The sequence below is a fragment of the Mya arenaria genome, chromosome 13, assembly GCF_026914265.1.
Source record: "Mya arenaria isolate MELC-2E11 chromosome 13, ASM2691426v1".
Classification (NCBI taxonomy): Eukaryota; Metazoa; Mollusca; class Bivalvia; order Myida; family Myidae; genus Mya; species Mya arenaria.
The window spans coordinates 16,238,609-16,264,307 of NC_069134.1; the positions used below are offsets into that span (position 1 = coordinate 16,238,609).

At 34.6% G+C, this 25,699-nt stretch overlaps 2 protein-coding genes across 4 annotated transcripts; one reads left to right on the forward strand and one right to left on the reverse strand.

The window, feature by feature from the left end:
• Positions 1 to 47: 47 nt before the first annotated feature.
• LOC128212993 (inosine triphosphate pyrophosphatase-like) lies at positions 48 to 7,369 on the reverse strand. 2 transcript variants are annotated; one of them, XM_052918449.1, is made up of 4 exons: positions 7,280 to 7,369; positions 3,135 to 3,254; positions 2,463 to 2,655; positions 48 to 634 (listed from the first exon to the last, which is right to left on the reverse strand). In XM_052918449.1, the coding sequence occupies exons 1-4, from the start codon at positions 7,340 to 7,342 to the stop codon at positions 333 to 335; spliced, it is 678 nt and encodes a 225-aa protein (XP_052774409.1). In that variant the 5' UTR covers positions 7,343 to 7,369; the 3' UTR covers positions 48 to 332. The 2 variants fall into 2 exon arrangements, with proteins under 2 accessions (XP_052774409.1, XP_052774410.1); XM_052918450.1 differs by having other exon boundaries at positions 3,135 to 3,249; positions 7,280 to 7,357.
• Positions 7,370 to 7,522: 153 nt separating this feature from the next.
• Positions 7,523 to 24,999, forward strand: LOC128213622 (HBS1-like protein). 2 transcript variants are annotated; one of them, XM_052919584.1, is made up of 17 exons: positions 7,523 to 7,655; positions 9,146 to 9,214; positions 9,546 to 9,704; positions 11,109 to 11,243; positions 11,574 to 11,633; positions 15,997 to 16,411; positions 18,176 to 18,258; positions 18,393 to 18,552; positions 19,133 to 19,245; positions 20,625 to 20,741; positions 21,169 to 21,402; positions 21,873 to 22,049; positions 22,292 to 22,387; positions 22,788 to 22,891; positions 23,456 to 23,556; positions 24,007 to 24,151; positions 24,837 to 24,999. In XM_052919584.1, the coding sequence occupies exons 1-17, from the start codon at positions 7,613 to 7,615 to the stop codon at positions 24,912 to 24,914; spliced, it is 2,289 nt and encodes a 762-aa protein (XP_052775544.1). In that variant the 5' UTR covers positions 7,523 to 7,612; the 3' UTR covers positions 24,915 to 24,999. The 2 variants fall into 2 exon arrangements, with proteins under 2 accessions (XP_052775544.1, XP_052775545.1); XM_052919585.1 differs by lacking the exons at positions 15,997 to 16,411; positions 18,176 to 18,258; positions 18,393 to 18,552; ... (7 more) ...; positions 24,007 to 24,151; positions 24,837 to 24,999 and adding an exon at positions 12,247 to 15,977 and having other exon boundaries at positions 7,533 to 7,655.
• The last annotated feature ends 700 nt before the right edge of the window (positions 25,000 to 25,699 follow it).

Here is a 25,699-nt window from a genome sequence, read left to right on the forward strand (position 1 = left end):
AAACAGATACCTGTACTTGGAAATATGTGTAGAAATAAACTACTCCAGGCATTTCTGATTTTTTAATTGTTAAAAATAACAATTTCAAACTATCAATTCTGATGTCTTGAAGGCTATACTGAAATATTAAAAGAAAACAGATATGCAAATTGCCTTTGCAACATTTTTCATCAGTAAAAGGATATAAATGATCTAAATTGTATATATACTTGTACTCATAGTAAGTTTCAATACATGAAATATCATTGAGCTTTAATGAACACATATCATTCCGTATAAAACAATGAATTTTCATTAACACATATGAACACTGTTATGACTTTTAACTGATTTCACCCATCTTCTGCAGTACTCTTTTTCATGAAAAAATCTTTCAATGCTTGGACTGCCTTGCCTCTGTGAGATATCAAGTTTTTTTGTTCTTTGCTCATTTCTGCATAAGTCTGTTCAAACCCGCTGGGTTGAAAACATGGATCCCAACCAAAGTCTGTTGGTCCCCTCGGATCCACTATTTTACCAGGGGTTTTGCCAATAAACAGCTGGATATCACTGCCTGGTTCACCAGTGGAGTATGCGAAAATGCAGAGAGCTTCTGCAGACTTGTCTTCAAACCCTGCCAGCATTTTATACAGACCTGGAATGTAGGATATTGTACAGTGTGAGTATGAAGAAATGCAGCTCTTGTTTTATATTCAAACAATGATTTTTCTAACAATATTTTACTATGCCTATCGATGGGGGAAAATAGGACCAAACCATCTAAATATTTTGTTCTATAGATTTTGGACAGACCCTAACCACCCACCCCCCTAAAAAAGGCTGAAATAAAATATTATTTTAACATTTCATTTATAAACAGGTGCCGATGAAGGCGAAAAGCCACTTTTCCTACTTAATTAACCATTTAGAAGTTCATTCCCACTTCTAATGTCTACTTCTGAAAATACGCCCATATTATTTCATGTTTTAGTCTTCCTAGAGTTGTCAGAGACATTTATATCACGTTTTTGCAATGTCATTTATGCATTGCATTTTCTGAAAGATTCGTATTCGTGTATGTCTATCAAACAAAACATGAATGTGGTGTGGTCTAATTTCCGTAAGTACCAATTTATAGGAGAAAATAGTCTATGCCAAATAAAAAATTAAGTTAATAACCCCTAATACCTCATTAATATACCATTTGTCTGGGTCCTATTATTATACATGTACTAGTTAATCAATCAAACAGTTACAAATTTAGCCTACAGTATTCACTAATAATAAAACAGTATAAAACAATCATGTAATGTTATTGTTTCGCAAACTTGGTAACGTGATCACATTTTTACAGAAGCTGGTTGTACATTTAAAGTATCATGACAAAAGTATTCCATTGACAAAAGGTAATTCATGAACAATTTTACATCAATAATTTGCCATCAAGCTCTTTATTGTACATGTATACTGCATAAAGAGGGTATTGGTGAAAAAGCCAAATCAAATATCAAGCTTCTCAGGCATCACCTCATTTATTTATTTAACTAATTATCTTTTTATACCCCTTCGTTATCAAAATTGGAATAACTTTAGAAAGAAATTATTTCAATAATTTTGAGATTAATCTCTTATCTGAATTTGAATATACCAAAATACCATGTACACATGTATACATGTACCGGGTATATATATATACAGACTAGATTTCACTGACTATTTTTGTTATAATTCTTGAGTCAATGGATTTTTTTTCCTACACTTTTAAGATGCTTTTGGCAATGTTCTGTACATCATGCACAAATTTGTTTCTATAGGATTGGTAAATTTGAAGTTCAGCTGCCTATCAAAGTATTCACTCCACAAAACGAGATTTTATTAATTAAATAAATGAACTGTATAAAAAACATTATGGAAATCTAACTAAACAAGAGATGTTTGTCAAACATTATGCCCCCCCCCCAGATTATGACCATTCAAAGTGTGAGGACAGTAGGTAGTTTTTAATCTTGTTCAGATGATGACTGATATTTGCATATAAAAGTGTATCCTCTTAGCAGCAGGGAATTAATAAATATGAAGACATTTTAATGATGAATATGAGTTATGACCATGACCTTTGACTCTATGACCTCAAAATCCATCGGGGTCAACTGGTCACCCCCAACCATAATGTCAAGTTGGGGGCCATGGGTGCAGGCATTGTCAAGTTATCACACAGACAAGCTCTTTGCATTCAAGGTCATTGTGACCTTGACCTTTGATCGATGATCCCTAAATCAAAAGGGGTCAACTACAGTCAACGCATTCACTTACAATATGCTGTCTGTGATGCCATCTTACCATATCATCATTCTTATGATTACTTAAATCCAACAGCAAAACAATGAGTCAATGAGAGTGATCAGTATTATGTTGGCATAACTTGTTTCTCACGTGTTGTAAGTGTAAACTCTCCACATGAAGCAATGCAGTCATAGACTTACCAGATGGGCCAAGCTTTTTCAGGAACCATTTGATATATGGGCCTGGAAGTCCATGGAGGGCGTTAAAACAGAGACTGGTGTCTTCGGTGAGGCAAGGACCCTTGATGTGTTCTGCGGCAAGCTCACATTTACTACGGGCAACATCCTCAGGCTCACCTTGATATTCTGGGAGATCGATGTCCTTACTTTCTACCTAAACATTAACAGTAAATTTCAATTAAAAATTTACAGAAAACTGTTGTTTATTTATAGACTTATTGTCTATCAATTATAATTATCTGCAGATTTCAGGTTTTATATTAAAATATATTAAAAAGCTGTTATTTTTTTCTCTCAAATTTTGAAAAGAGCAGTACCTTTGTAACTTGATATTCCCAATATATAATTGCACTTGAATTTGTATTTGCAAATGAGAAACAATAGCAAGGGTGTTTAATTAAATAATTCATTAAATATTTTATCAAAGTAACAAAAACAAGAGGTTAATCTTAAGTTTTACTTGTGCCACACAGGAGGTTGATATTCACCTTGTTTAAAATTTAATGTTCTGTCAATCTCATACAAAAAAACTGTCAGAATGAATGCAAGTACCAATAATGGACTTTAATTTATAATCATTGAGGTTAAATAATAACTAATTTTTACACAATTTAAATGTCCTTTTTTGTTTACCTCAAATGGGAAGTCCTCTCCAAGAATTTGTTTGAACTCTGCAAGCTTATTTTTGTTTCCTGTGACTATCACAATTGGTCTTTTGGCTTTCTTAGCATCAGACATCGTTGAATACCTGTACTGGTAAAAAAAAGAGTTTATATATTACAAATTCATATTCTGATTCATTATTGATGAATTAAAACATAACAAAAAAACATAGACTTACTGTACATTTCAAATATAATTATATACATCTCATTCAATGAATGGATCAAGCGTAGTGGATTATTTAATACTTAAGCCTCAGGATATCATACATGTCTCGGACTTTCAAATACTTGATCCAAACGAATTTTCGGATCATTCAGGGATCGTTTTCTCTTTTAATAAGCAGGTTGAGAAAAATAATACCAATGATAATATTATTAATAATAATGATAATAATAATGATAATAAAATCAAATGGAATCCATCAAAAAATGAGAAACTTAAAAGAAATTTGTTACTAAAAAGTGATCAATTGTCTTTACTAATAGAACAATTAAACACTATAAATATTGATGGTATAACGAATTTGTTTATACAGATAATTCAAGATTCGTATTCGTGTATGTCTGCCAAGAATATGTACCTTTTGTAATATGAATGCCATCGAAAATGAATATCATTTTCTTTTAGTATGTCCAAAATATCATAATCTACGAAAACAATTCTTTAAACCATTCTTTTGCCATTGGCCAACAAAACAAAAATTTATTACCCTTTTGTCCTCAGACAGCGGAAAAACTATGCACAGTGTTAGTAAATATTTATATCATGCATTTTTGTTACGATCAAATCTAATTATGTTGAGAATTTGATATGATATATAGTATACTTCTCTATTGACTATGTCTTTGCTCTTCACGATGATTTGTTTCATATGATTTATTTCATATGTTTTGCATTTTGGCTATAGATGATATGTCATTTAATGCTGAATATAAATGTTATGTTATGTTATAAACTTGACATTGTTGACCTGATTACCTAATAAGCTAATTAACATTGACCAGATTAAACTATGCTAGTGCTTATTAAAATAAACACTAATAGAATGAAATGTGAAAATTGTTTGGTTGTCCGGTTAGCGCAGTGGTTAGCCGTTCGCTTCTCACCAAGGCGACTCGGGTTCTATTCCATCTTGTTGTAATAACTTGTTTCACAATCATGGTAAAATTAAATAAAGTTTAAACTAAACTAAATATGAAAATTGTAAGATGGAGAACATTCAGAATAATAAAGGCAATAAGAAGCTCTGCTTCCAAGGTTACTCATTATAGTCAAACACAAAAAAAGATCAACCATGTCTACAGTAAACTTGGTCTGTAACAAGACTGTCCAGAAAAAACATGGTTCAATTGCAAAAACTAAATCAGTATTTCGAAGTCGAATAATAAAGTGCAATAATTAGCATTATATGCAAGACTATAAGTATTTTCCATGGCCGAGAGTATAAAATAGGTTCAACCTTGGAGTTTTAGAAAATGCAAAAATATCTCAAAATCAAATTGGAACATCTACAATTATGATTGATGACTATTGGGTGTCAGAAAATAAGTTTGCAATTAAAAAGTATTTTTGAAAATAATTACGGATGTCTGAATTCTTAGAGTGTCCAAATTCAAAGAGTGTCAGAAACATAAGGTGATTTCAGTATTAGTTCAAATAATTGTACGTTGATGGATTTTTTTACGATTTTTGATATAGCAAATCCTTCACGTACAAATTGTTTTGTACGAAAAGTGGGTAGTTATTCCGATCGGGATTCCGGGTTAAGACATATTGCGTCTATAAAATATCATAAAAACAAGAAATATTACCAGATTAGGCCAACCTTAAAAAATTTCTTGTTTGGAGTAACCCTACCCAGATTTTTTAAGGTGGGTAGGTAGGTAGGTTTTTTTTTTTTTTTTTTTTTTTTTTTTTCTCCAACGACAACTGGATCTTGTGTACAGTACATTCACTACATAACACTAGTTATTCAAGGCAGTGTAATAAACTTTTGAACAACAAACATCTTAACTTCTGATCCTTTATTTTTTTCATTTCAAAGAATTTCAATCTACTTAAGACTGACACAGAGATGAACTCAACAAAACAAACTTATGACACTCAAGATAAGCAAACGAAAATGTGAAACAAATTGGTTTACATACAATCATACAATGGCTTTGTGTACTTGTAGTTCACTTGATTTTACATTGTAAAATGTTTCATTATGTTTTACCAAATAAAATCAATTCTATCGGAATTTTGTGTTTATATTTAAGTAATTTATTGTCACACAAAACGTAATTTCGTTCGGTTCACGTTCGACAAACTTGCAGTCAGCCATGTTTTCGAAATGCTCATTGCGATCAGCGATAAAAACCGAAGCTCTACGAGTGTGTCTACAAATCGAAAAGAACCGAAACAGAAGAAAAGAGCAGAAACAGAAAATAGTAGCGGAAAGGCGTTGAAAAAAAATTTCGCGGATCAAAATGCCAAAAAAAAATTTGAGTCAGCAACGATTTTTATGGGTCGGTCGCGTTACTCCAAACAAGAAATTTTTTATTTTAGGCCTTATGTTATTTTATATTAGTTCCGTACACAAAAAAATAAATATCCAACGAATAATTATGAGTTTGACGGGTTTTCTTCATTTCATTCTGTCAAAACATAACAATATATACATGAACGGCACATGCAAGGCTTCAGGGCAAAATTTTAAAACAATCGGAACATTTCGGCCATGGCCTAGTTGTTACTATTGCATTTACGAGGTCTATCTCGAAGCTTGTCGGAGGTGGCCGAGTTATTACGATTGGGTCGAGTTGTTCCGCTTGGCAAAATTGTCGACTGTGTCAGTCAACTTTCGTTTTATTGGAAAGGTAAATATTGTGTTTTAACGCATTAAATGCTTGTTTTGTGCAAAATAACTTTTCACGTACTAGTAAAATATGAATATAAACTTTTATGATCAATTTCAACCATAAATTACTACACTTAATACAATTTCAATATTTTACGAAACACCCCCGGTTTTTGCACAAACCGGTTTAGACGTTAGAGATTGGAAGAATCCATATAACACGTCTATTATTTTAGACTAATTTCAGTATTTGCTGTGAGTGTGATAATGACTTAAGGTGGTTACACGCACAACCTTAACCTAGTCCAAATAATTGTACGTTGACGGATTTTTTTTAGATTTTTGATATGGCAAATCCTTCACGTACAAATTGTTTAGTATCAAAAGTGGGTAGTTGTTCCGATCAGGATTCCGGGTTAAAGCATATAGCGTCTATAAAATATCATAAAAACAAGAAATATTACCAGATAATGTTATTTTATATTAGTTCCGTACACAAAAAAATAAATATCCAACTTATAATTATGAGTTTGACGGCTTTTTTTCATTTCATTCTGTCAAAACATAACGATATATACATGAAGGGCACCTGCAAGGCTTTAGGGCACAGTTTTAAATCGCTCGGAACATTTCGGCCATGGCCGAGTTGTTACGATTGTATAACGAGGTCTATCTCGAAGCTTTGTCGGAGGAGGCCGAGCTATTACGATTGTATCGAGTTGTTCCCCTTCGCATAATTGTTGTCTGTGTCAGTCAGCTTTCGTTTTATTGGAAAGGTAAACAACTTGTTTTAATGCACTAAATGCTTGTTTTGTGCAAAATAACATTTCACTTACATGGTAAAATATGAATATAACTATTTATGATCAATTTCAACCATAAAATACTTCACTTAAAACAATTTCAATATTTTTAAAACACCCCCGTTTTTTGCACATTCCCGTTTAGACGTTAGGGATTGGAAGAATCCCGTATAACACGTCTATTATTTTAGACTAAACCTTAACCAAGTTGTGACGCTGATGCTAGGATGAGTATTATAGCTTTCCTTATTCTTTGAAAATTCCAGCTTAATTGGTTTTCTTTACTTAGCATCCTTTTTTTAGTTAAAAACAAAAGAAAAAAAAGATTTATCCGAATATTTATAGAGTCCGGGTTTTGGGTTTCAACAATTTATTTCGTGAATTTGAACTCATTCAACAACTGACACCAAAAGCACGAACTACAGATTTCATAAACATTCCATTTTTTTGCTGACTAACCAGTATACCTTTGTGAAAGTATTTGAAAATTCGCCGTAAAAGTTCGCGGACACCCTGAAAATGTGCCGCATGGACAGTTTATTACTTTATGGCCAGCTTTACACAATGTAAGCGATAAGTTCGAATTCAATATTAATTGCTAATTTTGCAAAAATAAAAAGCATTTATATACAAGAAACAATAATATATTATAAAATTTGTATAAAAAATCTTCAAACCGATGTATACTTTTATTTTCAAATTCGAAATAACGGTCTTTTTGTAAGAACTGGCCAAAACTTGGCAGAAAATGAAACTAGCTCCAGATATTTCATATTTCCCTGGAAAATAACAAGACAATCATGTCAAGACATAGAAATGTTCGGTCTATGAACTACGATGAGGGTAAGTTTCATCTCGAATTTGTCTCACCTTTAATAATTACTGAGTTATTAACGTAAATTTATCCAGTTTTACTTATTAACTCCCTTGAAAATTAAGATGTTCAAACAGCCATTGTCATTTCATGAATTTTAGAAAAACAGATGTGTTGTTACAAGATTGTCAGATTCATTTTATTTTGTTCCTATTCTTATCCAATAGTGATTAGTAAACGCAACAAACAGAGGAGTTAATTGATGAGTCATTTTGGAGACAGGAAAAGATTAACAGTTGTACAGTAAAAATTACGGATGCTTACTAATTTGTTTTCAAATATGCATCTTTTTTATGTCTTATACATTTGATTGCCAAATGAATCTTTTAATGTAGTAAACTATTTGCGATAGGGTCTTTTTAACCTTTTTTGTCCAGTATCCACTACCTGCAACAGACCCTGTTTTTCCCCCCATTTCCAGTGTAACCGAATTCATAATTATCGGTGGTATGCACACTGGTAGTCACATAAACAGAGTCAAGACAGGGAGGTTGGGAATGAAAAATAACTGAGCTGTGTTCATATTTTATACTATCTATTCAATATTCAAGTCATGTACATATCAGGTATACATGTATTTAATCAATTGGCTAATAATAACATAGCAATGTTTGCTATAGAAAATAATATTTGTATATATAATGCATGCGTCTCTGTTACCAGGGCTTCCATTTAGAATTTAAAACTGGCAATATTGGAAGTTTTCCTCTGAATTTTGGAACTTTGTACTTCTCAAACTTTTAAGAATTTTCCACTATATTACAACTAGTTAGATACATTAAATATTGAATAATTTGTAACTAAAACTTGAGAACTTCACAAAATTGTATCTTAAAAATCTGGTTTTCTACACATGTGTATTATTAAATAAACATTGTATAGCTGAATTTAAATATTAAATCTTATAAATAACAAAGCTAAACAATTTTATAAGAAGCTCAGGTTTGTAATTATAGAACATTTTACTGTAAGAATTAATTTAAAAAAAAGCTATCTATTAAAAGTAAATAATTCACAATTGATCCCCAATATAAGCGCATATCCCATAAAATATTTTAGAGCAAAATTAAATGAACATGATTTGCATATTATGTAAAAGCTAGCTGTTGATAAAACCTTGTTTGCATCCCTAGTAAAAATTATTCTTCACTTACACAACGTTGTCTGCATTTTGCAGTTCTGAATATATTCTCTGATTTTGCAATGTGCACATGGGTGAATACATGTAGTTACTAATATGTGGCACAGGATTGATGTGTGCATTATCTTACTGAGATATGTTATTGTTGTTTTTCAATGCATGTGAATTTTATATCGTAAATAAGATAATTTGTTATACACACTGGTGATGATAATTATTAAAAGAGCTTTGTCAAGCTTTCAATGTTAATTTTATTTTATTTATAAAAAATAAATTTTTATTAAAGCATTATGTGTTTTTCCACTTCTTTGTTTTCAGAATATTATGATGAAGATGAAAGTTATGGCCATTCTGTAGAGGACAACTATTGTGTGTCTCCAGGAACAGGTAGAGATTATGAATGGTCTCTGTCAGAAAAGCAAACAGTTCTCTCAAGTTCAGCCATTTTTTTAACCCACAAGACTAACAAAAAAGTGAAATACTTCTAGTCAGCTTAATTAAACTTTTCATTGATAGCATGGTTTTAAGAGAGTCTGAGAATGGCATTTTCGCATCATATTCAGGCAGATTACCGGTAATCTGGCATACATTTCATTAAGTACATGTAATATACTTAAATAAATTACAGTAATCTTCAATAATCTTTTATATCCTTTCTTTGACTATCTTTAAATCTTATTCTATAAGTGTTACCATCCATTATCTTAATTTTTTTCAGCTGCCCAGTTCACATTCAACAGAGAGAAAGATGTGGCCCTGTCACACTACATGGATGAGCAGGGCGGGATTCCGGAAGAGGATGAGCCGGAGGAAGGGGAGGAAACTCTCCATGGCTCACATGACTACACACGCCCAACACTCTCCAGTATTGATGAAGGTTGGATCTATTGAAATAATATGTGCTATAGTTAGAATTTAATGGCTTCTATTCTGCTGCATGTTTTATTAACCAGTTTTTTTTTTAAACAAAAGTCCTGGCTATTTTAGAATAAATCCTTGAAAATTTTAAAAGTTTAATTTTTTAGCTCGACTATTCGAAAAATAGGTGGGCTATACTACTCGCCCTAGCGTCAGCGTCGGCGTCCGGTTAAAGTTTTAGGGCAAGTTGGGATTTTCACTTATAAGTCCAATACCTTACATTCAATTGACTTTATACTTTACACAGTTGTTCAGGGCCATCACATGATGAGGTTAGATAACTCCATATTATTCTTTACACAGATTATGGCCCCTGATTGACCAAGGAACTTGGGTTAAAGTTTTAGGGCAAGTTGGAATATTTATTTTATTAATAACTTCTATATCCTTTGTTCAATTGACTTAATACTTCACACAGTTGTTCAGGACCATCCCACGATGAGGTTACATAACCCCATATTATCCTAAATACAAGTTATGGCCCCTGATTGACTTAGGTTAAAGTTTTAGGGCAGGTTAAAGTTTTAGGACAAGTTGGGATTTTCACTTAAAACTCCAATACCATTCATTCAATTGACTTAATGCTTCACACAGATGTTCAGAGCCATCACATAATGAGGTTAGATAACTCCATATTATCTTTTATACAAATTATGGCCCCTGATTGACTATGGAACTTTAACCTTAGGGCAGGTTGGGATATTGTTTAATAACTTCTATACCCTTCATTCAATTGACTTAATACTTCACACAATTGTTCAGGACCATCACCCAATGAGGTTACATAACTCCATATCCTTAATACAAGTTAAGGCCCCTGATTGACTTAGGTTAAAGTTTTAGGCAAGTAAAAGTTAAGGGCAAGTAGGGATTTTAATAAAAAAAAACTAAACCGTTCTTTAAATGCACTTAATAAAATTCAAAATTATTTACGACCATCTTACAACAAGAAACATAACTCCGTTTTAAGCCTAAATACAAGTTATGGCCCTTGATTTTTTTTGATTTTTTTTTTCCCTTTGAAAGGCATATTTGTATATTCTTAACCACATTTTCATAATGGGAAATCAAGTTATTTGAATGACTTGCGTCATTGTTTGAGCAGGCTGGTGGGAGGGCAGCATCAAAGTCACCTTATGTATCAAATAATTTTAGTTAGGTTTGACAGAAAGAGACCAAACTTGGTATTTTGGTATTATTACATGGTTATTGTATTCTAAGTCAAAGCGGCGTAGTCGAGCGCGCTGTCTTACGACGGCTCTTGTTAAGTTAATATGTTCAATACCCATTTGTTTTTACACAACATTTCAGCGGCGTTTATTTTTATAGTCAGCTTACATTATTCGGGAATTGTATCTTTCAGCGAGACTGAATTCGTGCCTGGAGGATGTTCGGAATGTTCTTGGGGAGTCTGTGCCCGATTCAATGATGGTCAGCACGATCATTCGCCATAACTTCAGCATTGAATCATCTCTCAATGAACTTCTGAATAAACAAGGCATGATTTCTTAAATTTAAATTCATTTAGTTCTGTTTCACTTTTGATGAACTAATAAATGTAGATATATTTTGTTTATCCAAAGTGTTGCACTTTTCATGGAACTGAAAATCTATCAGGTTGTTAGTGAATAAAAAGTGTCTTCAAGTTCTTTAAAATAATGTGAAATCTGACTTGTAATCTGGTTAAGAATATTCACAACTACGGTACTGCATCCTTTTGGGTGCCTTTATGTCAAAGAAGCAGACATTGCTTGGGCTAATTTTGTGTCCACTGAGTCTTCAATCCCAGTGAAGAAACTTAGCTCAATTTGATCATTAAACTTTGCAGTTGAAGAAGCCCCAAAGCCACAACGGGAGCCGAGACAAAACCGGAGAAACAGATCACAAGGTAGGAATGTCTTTTCTATGGAGAACATTGTGTAAAATAAGATATTAAATGATGTAGATGCTCCAGTTGACAATGGCATTTACAGCATACATTTTACATTGTAAATGTACACTGACAGTGTTAAACGAAAGTCTAAATAGAGACAATTGTTCTGTCAAGTTCATATATCCAGTATTGGGAGCATTCTATTACAGACTATCGTATAGTTGTAAATAAGCTGGACATTTGCATTCAAAATAGTCGAGAGTAATCCGAAATAAATAAAAATGACTTTCGGAACAATTACAAATGCAGTTTAAGCCCCTTAACCCAGCTATGGTCTTTATCCTCTCATACGTTCATACTCGACTTAATTCTTAGGGATCATCCCTGTATATCTTTAGCTTTTGTTTCATGTTTTCAAGTTCTTAAACTGAACTTAAAATAACTGTCATACTCATCAACCAAAATGAACATACATGTGTGCAGGGTTTCCTTGGTTAACAATGTGCCTTTCTTGTTTCTTTTCATATCCACACTTGCTGCCCGCTCCGATGATGAATGGTATCTTTGCTACAAAACAATTGGTTTGTCTTTATGTTATATTATGCACTATGGCTCTATGTAAGGTAAGAACTAGATGATGACTTGTCAGACAATCTTGAGTCTCCCAGTCAGGATAGGGTGTTCTCTTACAGCCCTATAGTGTCTGGAGGAATCTTGAAATTTGGAAATAGTTTGTCTCCAAAATCTCCGTCGTTTGTTAAAAGTCGACTGGCTTACAAGAATGATAATATTTCAACTGAGTTTGATGAACAAAATACAGTTATGTTAGCAGCTGAAAATGTGAAGTTGAAAAATTTAGTGAAAAATGTAAAAAATCGAAACAAATCAGATACTAGAAATGATATTAACATTCAATCAAACAAAATTGACACATTAAAATCTCTGTCTGAAAAGACAACAGCAGCAAAAAGAGGTACAGCTCGAGGTAACATTACAGAAACAACTAATGATCAAAACTCCAGCCTATTGTCAAAACCATCAAATGCCTGCAAGAGCAACATTCCTTTTACTGCTTATCAGGAAGAAAATAATAACAAAACCTTACACAATGACATCTCAAATGCTTCACCATCTTTGTCAGACTTAGCCAAGTTGCATTCGACTTCACCACAAAGAGCTGCTATTCAGAGCAAGGGACTGTCACTAAATGACCTTGCTCAAGCTCATCAGAGAATGTCACCTGTTGCCCAGATAAGTGAATGTTCTGCTAAACCCTCAGAAGGTACACCATCAAAGCAAGCTTCATTAGAAGATTTGGCTAAAGCTCATCAAGGTAAAAAGTCTGTCTCACCAGATATAAAGCAAGCATTAGCTGTGCCCCAGCAAGCATCTTTGGCTGATTTGGCCAAATGTCATGGAGAAAAACATGCAGCAAGTCAATCTCCACTGTCACATCTGGCAAAACAGCACATTTCTGGAACAAAAGAAATCAAGTCACAAATTATTTCAGGAATTCAATCACGAAACCAATCACCAGCAAATCCCAATATTCCTGCTAGCTCTCAAGGACATTCAAAATCGGCAGGGTCAACACCTCTGGGATTTTCATCTATCAAACCATCCATACCCCAAGGTGGATTATCTTTAACAGATCTCGCAAAAGCTCATGGTGTTGATAAGGGACCCTCAGGTGGTAAAACAAAAAGTGTAACCATTGACAGACAACCTCTGTCACACACTGGCTCACTGCTCTCAGGAGACATTTTCAAGAACAAATCAGACAAAGCTCAGATGATGCTGTCTTTGTCAAACCTTGTGCAAAAGCATGCAGCTAAAACAGAAGATAAACGTACAGGTGAAATTGTACTGACAAAACAATCATCCAACAGAGGCAGCTTTGAACAAAAGATGTCCATTGATAAACTTGGAAGTCAAACTTCATCAGGATTATCATTAGCAGACTTGGTGAAGAATAAGCAGATGACCAGCAAGGCGAGTGTTGATCAAAATAAGAAAAGTCAAGAGAACAAATCAGAGAAAAATGTGGAACATGCTGAACAAACTGACAATGGAAATGTAGAAAACCTGAAAGATAAACATGGTGAAGCTGAGGACATACTTGAAGATATAAAAAATAAGCTCAATATTTTTGAAGAAAATAAGGTAGAATGTATCAAGCATATGATAGAAGGACCATCTCTGATTGGAAATACACTGTGTCTGCATTTTACGAAGATTAAGAAGTCCGGAACAAAAATTAGGTATAGAAAGAAACATTTCCAGTACAGTTACCAAGTCAGAGACAGCAAGGATAAATCTAATGTAACCTTGCATGAAATTAAAGCTTTTGATTTCTGTAAACCCTCACCTGATGAAATTGTGAAAGAAAGGCAGAAAATGGCTTTCAGCAGAAATGGCGATAAAATGAAATAATTGACATTGTACTAGTTAACATGTTAAAGATCTTTTAAACTTCTATTTAAGGAAATTTGCAAGTACATGTATGTTTTATTGCAGTGTGTTTTTTGGGGCCATATTTCGGCCCAATTCCCGACCTGAAAAAGTATATATTTTTCACCTACCCTGGGTAAAAGATTTCCCTTTTTTGGAGGAGCTTTGACCTCTAAACATTGAGCAAATATAGCAATATAGTCCCATTTATGAACATGTTGATAGCTTTGTTGATTAAAAGGTTTGAAAAAAGTTATATAACATTATGTGAATCATATTAGTATCTTTCCCTTTTTGGCAAAAATGACGCTACTTTTCCTGTATCAAAGAGCCCCGCTGCTATTCCCTTAAATGCGTAAAAAAACACTGTACTGATGCATAAATTATGTTGTTTCCATGCTATGCAGGGGAGACATATTGTTTTTAGTGCGGATGTATATCCATCTGTCACACCCCTTGACAAATCTTTATGAAACTTGGTTCAAATAATGACCACATAGAATGATGTGTAGAACCCACGTTCCAAGGGTCAAGGTTAATGTTCAAAGTTCAGGGCTAAAGGTTTGTGTACCTGCTCTATTTCTCTTCAACTCCTCAAAGGATTTTTTTATGAAACTTAGGCAAAATGTTAACACATTTATGCAGAACCATTGCTCCAAGCAAGCTGGCTCAATGTCAAGGTCACAGTTTAAGGTCAGAGGTTCTAGCCATAGAATTTGTGTATACTTTTATGTCTGCTGTATTTCTTGCATCCCTTGAAGGATATTCTGAAAATCAGGTCAAAAACTCACTACATCTACCGGTATTTGCTCTGTTTTGTTAACAAACCTTTAATGATTTTCAAAACACTTGTGTCCAATGTTAACCTCATTGACACACCACCCACACTCCACACCATATCTCCCAACATCAAATGTAGTGGAACGGAATGAGGCAAGCTTTGAGGGAAATATCTTAATAGTTTCCAAAAACAACCATCTAGTAAAAAATATTGAAGCTTTACATTTGATAATTTTTTTGCCTTAAATTTGCTCATATAATTCATGAAATCAAAATGTAATATTGAAATTAGGAATTGTAAATACTCATATTTTTGTACATGTTTTGTTTATAATGTAATCAGATAAATGTGTCTTCATACATTTCCTATTCAGCCATGATTTGTGTCTGTTTACCTTAATTGTTTTGATCTCACACCTTAAATACAGCATGAATTGAATATTTGTATGTTAATTATTCAATAAAACTGTGACGCAATCTGCAAAAGCTAGACCACAGCTAAAATGACATAACCTAAGAAGCCATGTTTTTTCAACATGCTGATTTTTTTAAGGGTGACAGTTGGTTTATTTTTACTTATATTTGTTACTTGACAGTGAAAATAAAAAAACGCTGTCGCTCTTGAAGAATCAGACTGATGAAAAAAACGTGATTTTGTCACATACTATAAATTACACCTGTGGCCTTGTTTGCGCACATTGCATTACATAAGCTCTCTTACAATGTATTTATTCTTTTATGTAACTAGTAACTTATGTTTTGTAAATAAATGATAAGTGTAAATGATAGTTCTTCCTCTCTGATCACTCTCAACATAAGGGATTAATGTGTATTCAAGTGATGTGAACTGTTGGATATTTCCAATTCCTTAAACAAATGAAAAAGTTGTCCTGTTAAAGATAAATATTACAATAAAGTTAAAAGGTAAGTTTGATTTTCACAAAAATACTGATGTTTTTGGTGTTAAATTTAAGAAATTATCTTAATCACAACTTTTGAATAATTTGTATTATTTGCTGTTAATATGATAACATTTTATGTGTTAACTGTTGTTGTTGTTTTCATTTTTGTAGGGTTAAAGATTAAAAGTATCATGCATCTCACAATTGTTTTATCATTGTTTAGAAAGTACCTGTCTGTATTTAAGGATCATCAGACAACTCTGCTCCAGCAAAACCCCAGTTGGAGCTTGACTTCCCAACTGAGCCCCCTACTGTGATACTTAAAGAACCCAGAAAACCCCTCACTTCTGTACCCCAACCTAAAATTATAGAACCTTACCTCTCACAGCCCACTGTGGTGAAATCAATGTCTCCACAACGGACACCAAAAGGGAAAAATAGGACTGCAGAGTTAGCTCCACTTGCAGCGAAAGCAAAAAATGATAATAAAGTTGCATTGACTAAAGATGCTAAAGCAGTATCAAGTGAAAGTAAAGATAAGAGAACGGACACATTGGATGTTGAAAAGAGTGCTAGTTCTGAAAAAATTGAGAATAAGGATCAGCTTGCCACACCGAAGAAGGAGAGATTTATACCACCTCTGCCTAGGAGTTCCTCAAAGTAAGTAGGAATATTTTTGAACAAATTAATTGTGGATTGAATTTCAGGAGAATGAAAATATAGCATGGCTCTGGAATACCTACATACAAGTGTATGTATATGTTTTTTATGCTTTCTTAAAATTGCACCATCCATCCGGTTATCCGCATTCAGGCTATCACCGGGTATTAAAATTACTTGGCACATGTTGACATGTGTTCAGTACATAGAATGACGAGTCGCTTTCAAGACCCACATTCTTACCTCAAAGGTCAAGGTCACACTTACAGGTTTATCATTATGGAATGATGCTTATATGCATATACAGTATAGTTGGTTGTGTCCATGCTATATCTTTGTCATGCACAGAGGGATTTTAAAATTAATTGGCACATGTGTTTGGTACAGAAAGACAGCATGTCACGAATAAGACCCACATTCCTACCTCAAAGTACAAGGTCAGACTTGCAGGTTTATTATGGAGTGAGCTTGTCGGTCGGTCTGTCTGTCGGTCGGTCGGTTTTCATGGTTTCCGGACAATAACTCATGAAAGGCTTGACAGATTTGAAAAAATTTTGGTACACAGGTGTAACATCAGTAGATACAGGTCAAGTTCGATATTGGGGCTGGTGGGGCCAAGGTCAAGGTCACTGTTACTAAAAATAGAAAAACGGTTTCCAGACGATAACTCATGAAACGCTTGACAGATTTGAACAATTTTTGGTACACAGATGTAACATCAGAAGATACAGGTCAAGTTCGATATTGGGGCTGGTGGGGCCAAGGTCAAGGTCACTGTTACTAAAAATAGAAAAACAGTTTCCGGACGATAACTCATGAAAGGCTAGACAGATTTGAACAATTTTTGGTACACAGGTGTAACATCAGAAGATACAGGTCAAGTTCGATATTTGGGCTGGTGGGGCCAAGGTCAAGGTCACTGTTACTAAAAATAGAAAAAACAGTTTCCGGACGATAACTCATGAAAGGCTAGTTTTTCTTGTCAGCAGTGTAACTTCTAAATTACTCAACAGATTTAAATAAAACAATACCTGCATGTCATGATAAAAGAAGATGCAGTGTGCAGTGACCTTGGAGTTATGGCCTCTTTTCAAAGGAATGGTTTTCCATTCCTGTGTCCAGGGGGCATTTGGGGGTATTCGTCATTCCTGTGACAGCTCTAGTTATTTTTGAATGCTGCTTATATTCATATACTATATAGTTGGTCGTGTCCAGGCTGTAACTTTGTCATGCACAAAGGGATAAAAAATGGCACTTGTGTTTGGTACAGAAGATGATGTGTCACGTGCAAGAACCATGACCCTACCTCAAAGTTCAAGTTTGGACTTGGAGTTTAATCATTATGGAATTCTGCATATATGCATTAAATTATAATACCGTAGGTCGTTTCTAGACTGTAACTTTGTCATGCAAAGACAGATTTTAAAATTACTTGGCACTTGTGTTGAGTACATAAAGACGATGCAAGACCAACATCCATGTCCCTACCTCTTACTGCATCACATCTCCACACTCGATGTTAGCCATCATGGGGGCCTGTTTCTGAATGTAGGTATATTAATAATTGTATAATTCATTGACACGGATGGCACTTCGGGGGCATTCGTCAATTACTGTGACATCTCTTGTTTATTGTACATGTGATTGTGCATCCAAAAATAAATATTATTTTTTCCTCTTTTGATTGTACAAACTTATCAAATTTAGTCATGAACCAATTCTTGTAGATGTAATGCATGATTCAACTTCTATGCCATTTTGCAGAAGCAAGTATGAGAAGTACGATCTGAAGGAGGAGTACAAGAAACGCCAGGGCGGCAAGGACATGCTTAACATGGTCGTTATAGGTGAGGGGGATATCAAGGGTTTCTGTAATACCATTTTATCCTGGTTGAAATGTTATCGTTAAAAAAAATATTGCCTTGAACTGGTTTTAGTTAACTTACAATGTATAATGTTGGTGTTCTATATATCTTCTCAGGTCATGTGGATGCAGGCAAGAGTACATTAATGGGACATGTGCTGTACCAGTTGGGCTCAGTAAACCAGCGTGTAATGCACAAGTATGAACAGGAGTCTAAGAAGCTGGGCAAGTCCTCCTTCGCGTACGCCTGGGTTTTGGACGAGACAGAGGAGGAAAGGTAAGGGTTTTGCTCTCTAAATTTGGTAGTGCTAATTATAACACACATGGGGTTTATCTATTCAGCAAAGGTGTCCAAACACCTGTTATCACTGACATTTTTATACTTCAAAAAGTCACAACAGATTGGCATGACCGTGTGACTCTGCGGTAACTTCCTTCTCCGCATTATTAACTTACAGGCTGTTGCTTTTACACTGACTTGTATGTCCTTTAAAAGTATTTGATCATGTTAAAGATGTATAATGAATTTAAAGCAATCAAAGAGAAGCTAGTACCCACATATAAACAAATGAATAAAATCCTTGCTAAACATTCTTGATATTCTGTTAAATCATTAAAAAACAGTTTTACTCTGAATGTTTCTCTGTATACATTGACTCTGAAAGGTTTGCTGTATACTTTGACTCTGAAAGTTTTGCTGTATACATTGAATCTGAATGTTTCTTTGTATACATTGACTCTGAATGTTTCCCTGTATACATTTACTCTGAATGTTTATCTGTATACATTTACTCTGAATTTTTCTTTGTATACATTTAATCTAAATGTTTCTATGTATACTATACATCTATTTCCAGGGCCAGAGGGGTAACAATGGATATTGCTCAGACGAAGTTCGAAACTCCTCACAAGATCATCACCTTGCTGGATGCCCCTGGACACAAGGACTTTATACCCAATATGATCACAGGTATTCTCCATTTTATCTTCGAACATATTTAATCATACTTTGTCTTAATTGAATTCTGATATTAAATAGCAGATAGGAATGTACATAAAACAAATCTGTTTCTTCTATGTTCTTAATGCCAAAAAGTATACTTTTTCCTATTTTGAAAGCAATCATTGATTATTCTCAATGAATATTTATGTCTCCCCCATTCATGGGGAGACACATATTGTTTTTGCCCTGTCCGTCAGTCAGTCCGTCTGTACGTCACACTTCGTTTCCGCTCAATAACTATAGAACCCTTAGACTGAGGACGTTCATACTTGGTATGCTAGTTGGTCATGACTAGTAGATGACCCCTTAAGATTTTGAGATCACTAGGTCAAAGGTCAAGGTCGCTGTGACCTTGAGGTGAAGAAACGGTTTCTGCTCAATAACTAAAGATTTATTAGGTCCAGGAACTTCATACTTGGTATGCTAGTTGTTCATGACTAATAGATGACCCCTATTGATTTTGAGATCAAAAGGTCAAAGGTCAAGGTTACCTTCAGGTAAAAAACAAATATGTTGGCGGTGACCTGAAGCTTAAAAATGGTTTCTGCTCAATAACTAAAGAACACTTGTACCCAGGAATTTAATACTTGGTATGCTAGTTGGTCATGACTAGTAAATGACTCCTATTGATTTTGAGATCAGTAGGTCAAAGGTCAAGGACACCGTGACCTTGAGGTGAAGAAAAGGTTTGCGCTCAATAACTAAAGCACCCAGGAACTTCATATTTGGTATGGTAGTTGGTCATGACTAGTAGATGAACCCTATTGACTTTGAGGTCACTAAAATTTACTTCAGGTAAAAAACAATTTGTTGGTCACCAGTCCGTACGTCACACTTCTTTCCGCTCAATAACTAATGAAAGCTTGGACCCAGGAACTTCATACTTGGACCCAGGAACTTCATACTTTGTATGCAGGTTGGTCAAGACCAGAAAATGATCCCTATGTTTGTTCGTCTCCAGTCCAAAACTACAAATTTCATGTCCATCATTGATTATTTCTCACCTACAACCACACAATGGGGGAGACGAGCGCTTTTTCAAAAAAGCAATCTCTAGTTGAGATTTTTTTTTGTCTTACTGGCATTCAGCAAATCACATTAATTTATTTACTGATAATTCCTAATTGGCAGCCATGAGTCATCTTTCAAAAATAGCCCTGTAGAGACCTCAATTCAGACTAAGGTTTAGTTGGTTTCAATATGAATTCAAATGTCATTGAAATTTCTTTTAAAAATGATGTTTAACATTGATATATACCAAATGGTACCCAAATAGGGAATTAAAAATTAAATGTTTCTAAATTCTATATCTACCATCCATTCAATTGTAAAACCCTTTTAACCAGGCACAGCTCAAGCAGATGTGGCCATACTTGTTGTGAATGCCACCAAGGGAGAGTTTGAAACGGGCTTTGAGTCTGGAGGGCAGACAAGGGAACATGCACTTCTTGCCAGGTCACTAGGTATGTGAGGTTTTTGTGTGTCTACTCATAAGTTTTGTTTTTTAGGTAGATAAAGCTGAGGGCTATTTCATTTAAACATATAACCCCTGGGGGGAAGGCACTTTTAAAATATACCACCCCCCTTCAAAAGCAAATTAATCCTTCTGGGGTCCAAATTAGCAAAAAAGACACCCGCCCAAATACTATTTAAATAATTGCCTTCCCCCCTTGGGTTATATGTTTTACTGGAATAGCCCTGAGTCAAATTGAATTGTGTAAACATAAATTGTTTACCTTTTTTGATTTTTTGTGCATGGTTTGAATAAGGCTATTTTTTCTTTAATTTCATGTCAGAGGTCCGATTAGGTGGTAATTTCCAAGTTTCTTGATATTTTACAAACTTTATCACACAATTTTTAACATTTCAATTGTGGTATGATGCATCCAGGTGTCCATCAGCTGATAGTAGCAGTCAACAAGATGGACACTGTGGGCTGGGACCCGGCCAGATACGATGACATTGTCCGGAAACTGGGTCTGTTCCTCAAGCAGGCTGGCTTTAGGGAGGGAGACACTAACTTTGTACCAGTCAGCGGGCTTGGTGGAGAAAATCTTGCAAAACCAATCAAAGAGCCCAAGCTAGCAGCATGGTACAAGGGTTTGAACCTGCTGGAGCAGATAGGTACATCGAGAGATTCACTGTATAGTATTTTTGTCATACTAGTAAATTGGTGATATAAGTAAAATGTATACTAGTACAGTTGATAGAAACAAAAAGCGAACTTATTTCTTTTCCATTTTTAGACACTCACTTGAAACAATCCTGTTTACAATATTTTACTATATTATATGTATTAATTTATATCTTGGGCACAGAAATATTCAAGCTTCATGTAAGAACACACCTACACTGTATTTATGCTGTTGGCGGCGATGGCCTTGTGGTTAGCATATCTGCTCTTTATCCGAGGGTCCATGGTTTGATCCCAACATGGAGCTTCATCGAGGAGTAGTACTGGTTATCACCAGGGAAATAAGAAGTGGTTTTTAATCACATGTATTAAGCATATTTTACAACTATACACTTGCTTGTAGCATTAAGCCGGCCCTTTTAGTTCACCTGTAAAAAAAATTATTTCCTTAATCTTCCAGACAAGTTCAAGCCAGTGCCACGTGCAGTTGATAGGCCGGTACGGATCATGGTGTCGGATGTGTTCAAGGGCCAACAGGGGTCAGGGCTTACTGCGGCGGGGAAAGTCGTCTCTGGCAGTGTACAGATAGGGGATAGGCTGGCAGTGATGCCTGCTGCCGAGTACTGTATTGTAAAAAGTAAGTAACATGTTATAGTTATTAATTGAGTGGATTTGTGAGTACATGCTTCTCTAAACATATAGAATTGTGGGACCTTCGTTATTCTTTTGTTTGTTGAAATGTGAACCATAAACTGAGTTTGTAAATAGATTTCATTGCACAGACAATGCTGTTTGGTAGCATGTTACTATTCTTTAGTTACCTTCCAATAAGTTTCATACATATCACAGTGTTTTACAAAAAAGAACACTATTTTACAGGTATAACTAACAATGAGGAGGCAGTTAATTTTGCCTTTTCTGGTGACCATGTGATTGTGGGTGTGGCGGGGATTGACATTACCAACATCGTTGTAGGTGGGTACACTGGAGATTGTTCTTACCATACCTTAGTATTGTACACCCTTATCATTGATTGAAGTTGGGAGTTTCTGATACATTCTAAAGTTAAATGATAACCTCACTCTGTGATTTTCTATATTAAGTCCTGTCATGTGCAAACACAGTACAATTAAAAAATATTTTTATCATGCAATCTTAGAACATATATATGCAAGTGGAAGTTGATGTAATGAGTTGTGCCAGGTTTCTACGTACATAAATATATATGTACGGTATGTATCTACAGATCTACTTGTCAAGTCTTAAATTTTCCCATGCATGTTGACTAGTTGGTCATGGGATTTTACAAACTGTCCCAGGATGTTCCCATACATGAGTGAGGATCATTTTCATGCCTGGTCAATTATACTTCCAGGAAGTGTGTTTTGCGATGTCCAGACTCCTGTAGTGTGTGCCAGCCGTATCCTTGCACGAATAGTGCTCTTCAACCTAGAAATTCCCATGACCCGGGGATTTACTGTGAGTTCAATATCTACATTTTAAACTTTCTGAGTATGAAATGAAAACTGCAATGTGTTCAGTAGGGCCAGCGTTTACCTAACATAAGCAAACTGTTTTGTTTTGTATCTCTTTTTGCAACTCAGCGCATACACTGCGAGTGGGGAACCAAACAGCATAAAAAGTCTACGCAAGCACATTTACTGAATAAATGTCTGGTTATTTAAAAAAAAAATGACATAAAATCTAAAAAGACAGTAAATATCAGTGTTGAATCATGCTGTATTTTCAATGAAAGTAGTTAAATGTTAATAAAGGAAGTTTTCAGTTAATTTTTTTTTTCAAATTGAGCAATGCGGACAAAAAATCCCATCACAATGTCTATATAGTTAAATGGCACTTAAACAATATAGCCCTTCAATATAGCACTACAATAAGGATGGCTCAAACAGTAGATTGTTTTTTTGAAATCACAAAATAAACAACATTATTTTTGTATTTATACTGACAATACATGGAACTATTTCTCTATTACCATACTTATTCCAATTTACAATCACCAATTTACAGAAATCTCATTTCCAGGTGATATTCCATTACCAGACTGTGACAGAGCCGGCAATTGTGAAAAAACTTGTCTCACACCTCAACAAGAGTACTGGAGAGGTCATCAAAAATAAACCCAAGTATGCATTCTATTACAGGCATATCACTTATATATTAGCAAAGGTTGCTTGTATCATGGCATGCGATCAATAATGACATTGTCAAGTTTGTTAGATATGATGACCAGCAAATTTGACCCTAGGACACACTTGAAGCCTGTAACTTGGCAACCTCGTTTTTGACATCAGTCTTTACCCTAGGTCCATACAAAAAGCTGTTCTTTAACTTAAAGTGTCTTTAAGCATAAGTTTGTTCTAAAGATATGATGCCATTCTACAAACCAGTACTTAATTTGTTTCCTCTTTTAATTTTCAACCATACAATTCCATTCAGATATTATAAAAAGCCTGGTAATTATGAGTGTCTGATTATGGTGTCTTTGTAGTGAAAGTAGGAGAACGTTTATAAGGTTGCAAATTACATGAACTGGTATCTGCAATGTGCATACATTGTGCCCTGTTTCTCTCCAGGTGTTTGATGAAAAACTCTAGCGCTGTTGTGGAAATAGAGTTTGAGTTCCCGCTGTGTGTGGAGCTGTACAAGGACAACAAGGAGATGGGGCGGTTCATGTTGAGGTCCGGGGGCCACACCATCGCCGCAGGGCTCATTGAAGAGGTGAGAGGGTTAAAGGTGGCTATTCATGTTGAGATCATGACATACCATCATAGCAGGGCTCATTGAAGATCCGGTGGGAGGGGGGGGGGGTAGAGTAAATGGGGGTGTTTCATGTTAAGATCTTGAGGGACACAGCATCATCTCATTGACGAGTCTAAGTGGTAAATGGGTCTGTTTGTGTTAAGATCTGCTGGGGTTAATTAAATTCCTAATGTTAAGGCTTATAAAAGAAAGAATTCAATGGGAAGATAAGTACAACAAAAATACATGTAGGTTTCGATGGGCTCACTATTGATGTAAGGCTTATGTAAGAGTTGTTATTTGTAGTTGGTGCATTGGGAAAATATTTTTGTAATCAAACAAAAAGGTAATAACCTTTGTGGAAAAAATGGTATAAAACAGACAACAATAATATTAGTCATGTTTTTATTAGTGATCCAAGAATAGGCCAATATCACGGGGTGCTCTGGTGTTAATGTCATCCAAATTTTATAATTTTGTGATTTCATAAATTGAACATATATATCGTGAAATGTGTTCTAATACAAGACTCAATAGTTGAAAAATTACAAATGAAAAAAATATTGACATATTGACTTTTGACATTCAGAGTATTATTATATGCGAATTGTTAATGTGTATTTTGCATCAAGTTTTTCATGTGTACATATATGTTTTGTTTCAGGTATTGAAAACAAAGGCTGGTGAGGGAGTGAAGAAAGGTGGTGAAGGGGCAGAGTCTCAAGGAGCGATGGGAAACTGAACCTTTACTGTGAAGGACTTGCTTGTTTTAGTTTTATCTTTGGTGCAATGTGTCTCGCTTCAGGCAAAATAAATTGAGAAATATTGTTGGTGTTTGTGAATTTACTTCAAAGACAAACAGAAGTATTGCCTAGTATGTCAATCTAGACCCAGAACAGTTTCTACAAAATCTGCTTGTTATTTTAGAGACATGTGCTGGACGAGACTGTTCCTGTTATAAAAAGTATATGAAATGTTGTGATATAGAGATGTGTAGCATGTTAGTATGAAATATCTATGATATTGTTTGAACAGATGTTTGAGTTATACAGAAGGAAGGAAAGCACACACTGGAAAATACATTCAGATCATCACTTCAAACAGACCACTCAGAGCAGAGTATTTTATGAACTTGGTTATTGATTTACTTGAATGGGTTGATTCTTTATTGAGACATGACATACTTCATGCAGAGATAGAGTTATAATTAATATAAAGCCACTATAGTTCATGAATTACAAATCAAAGAAACTTTACTACAGTTGCTATCTTTCCCTTAGAATAAATTTGTCAAATTTGTAAGAGATGAACTATTACCTACACATAATACTAGGAAAAGGTGTTAAATTGTGCCAAGTTATATTTAAATTCTTAAAGCATTTGTGACCTTTCGAGACATTGACCTTGAACAGACGTGGCAAAGAGTTGTCCAGTTGTCAAATTAACTTGTTATATGACCCTGGTGATTGATTCACTATTTATTCTGTGACTAACATTCACTGATAATCAACTTGTTTACTATATATA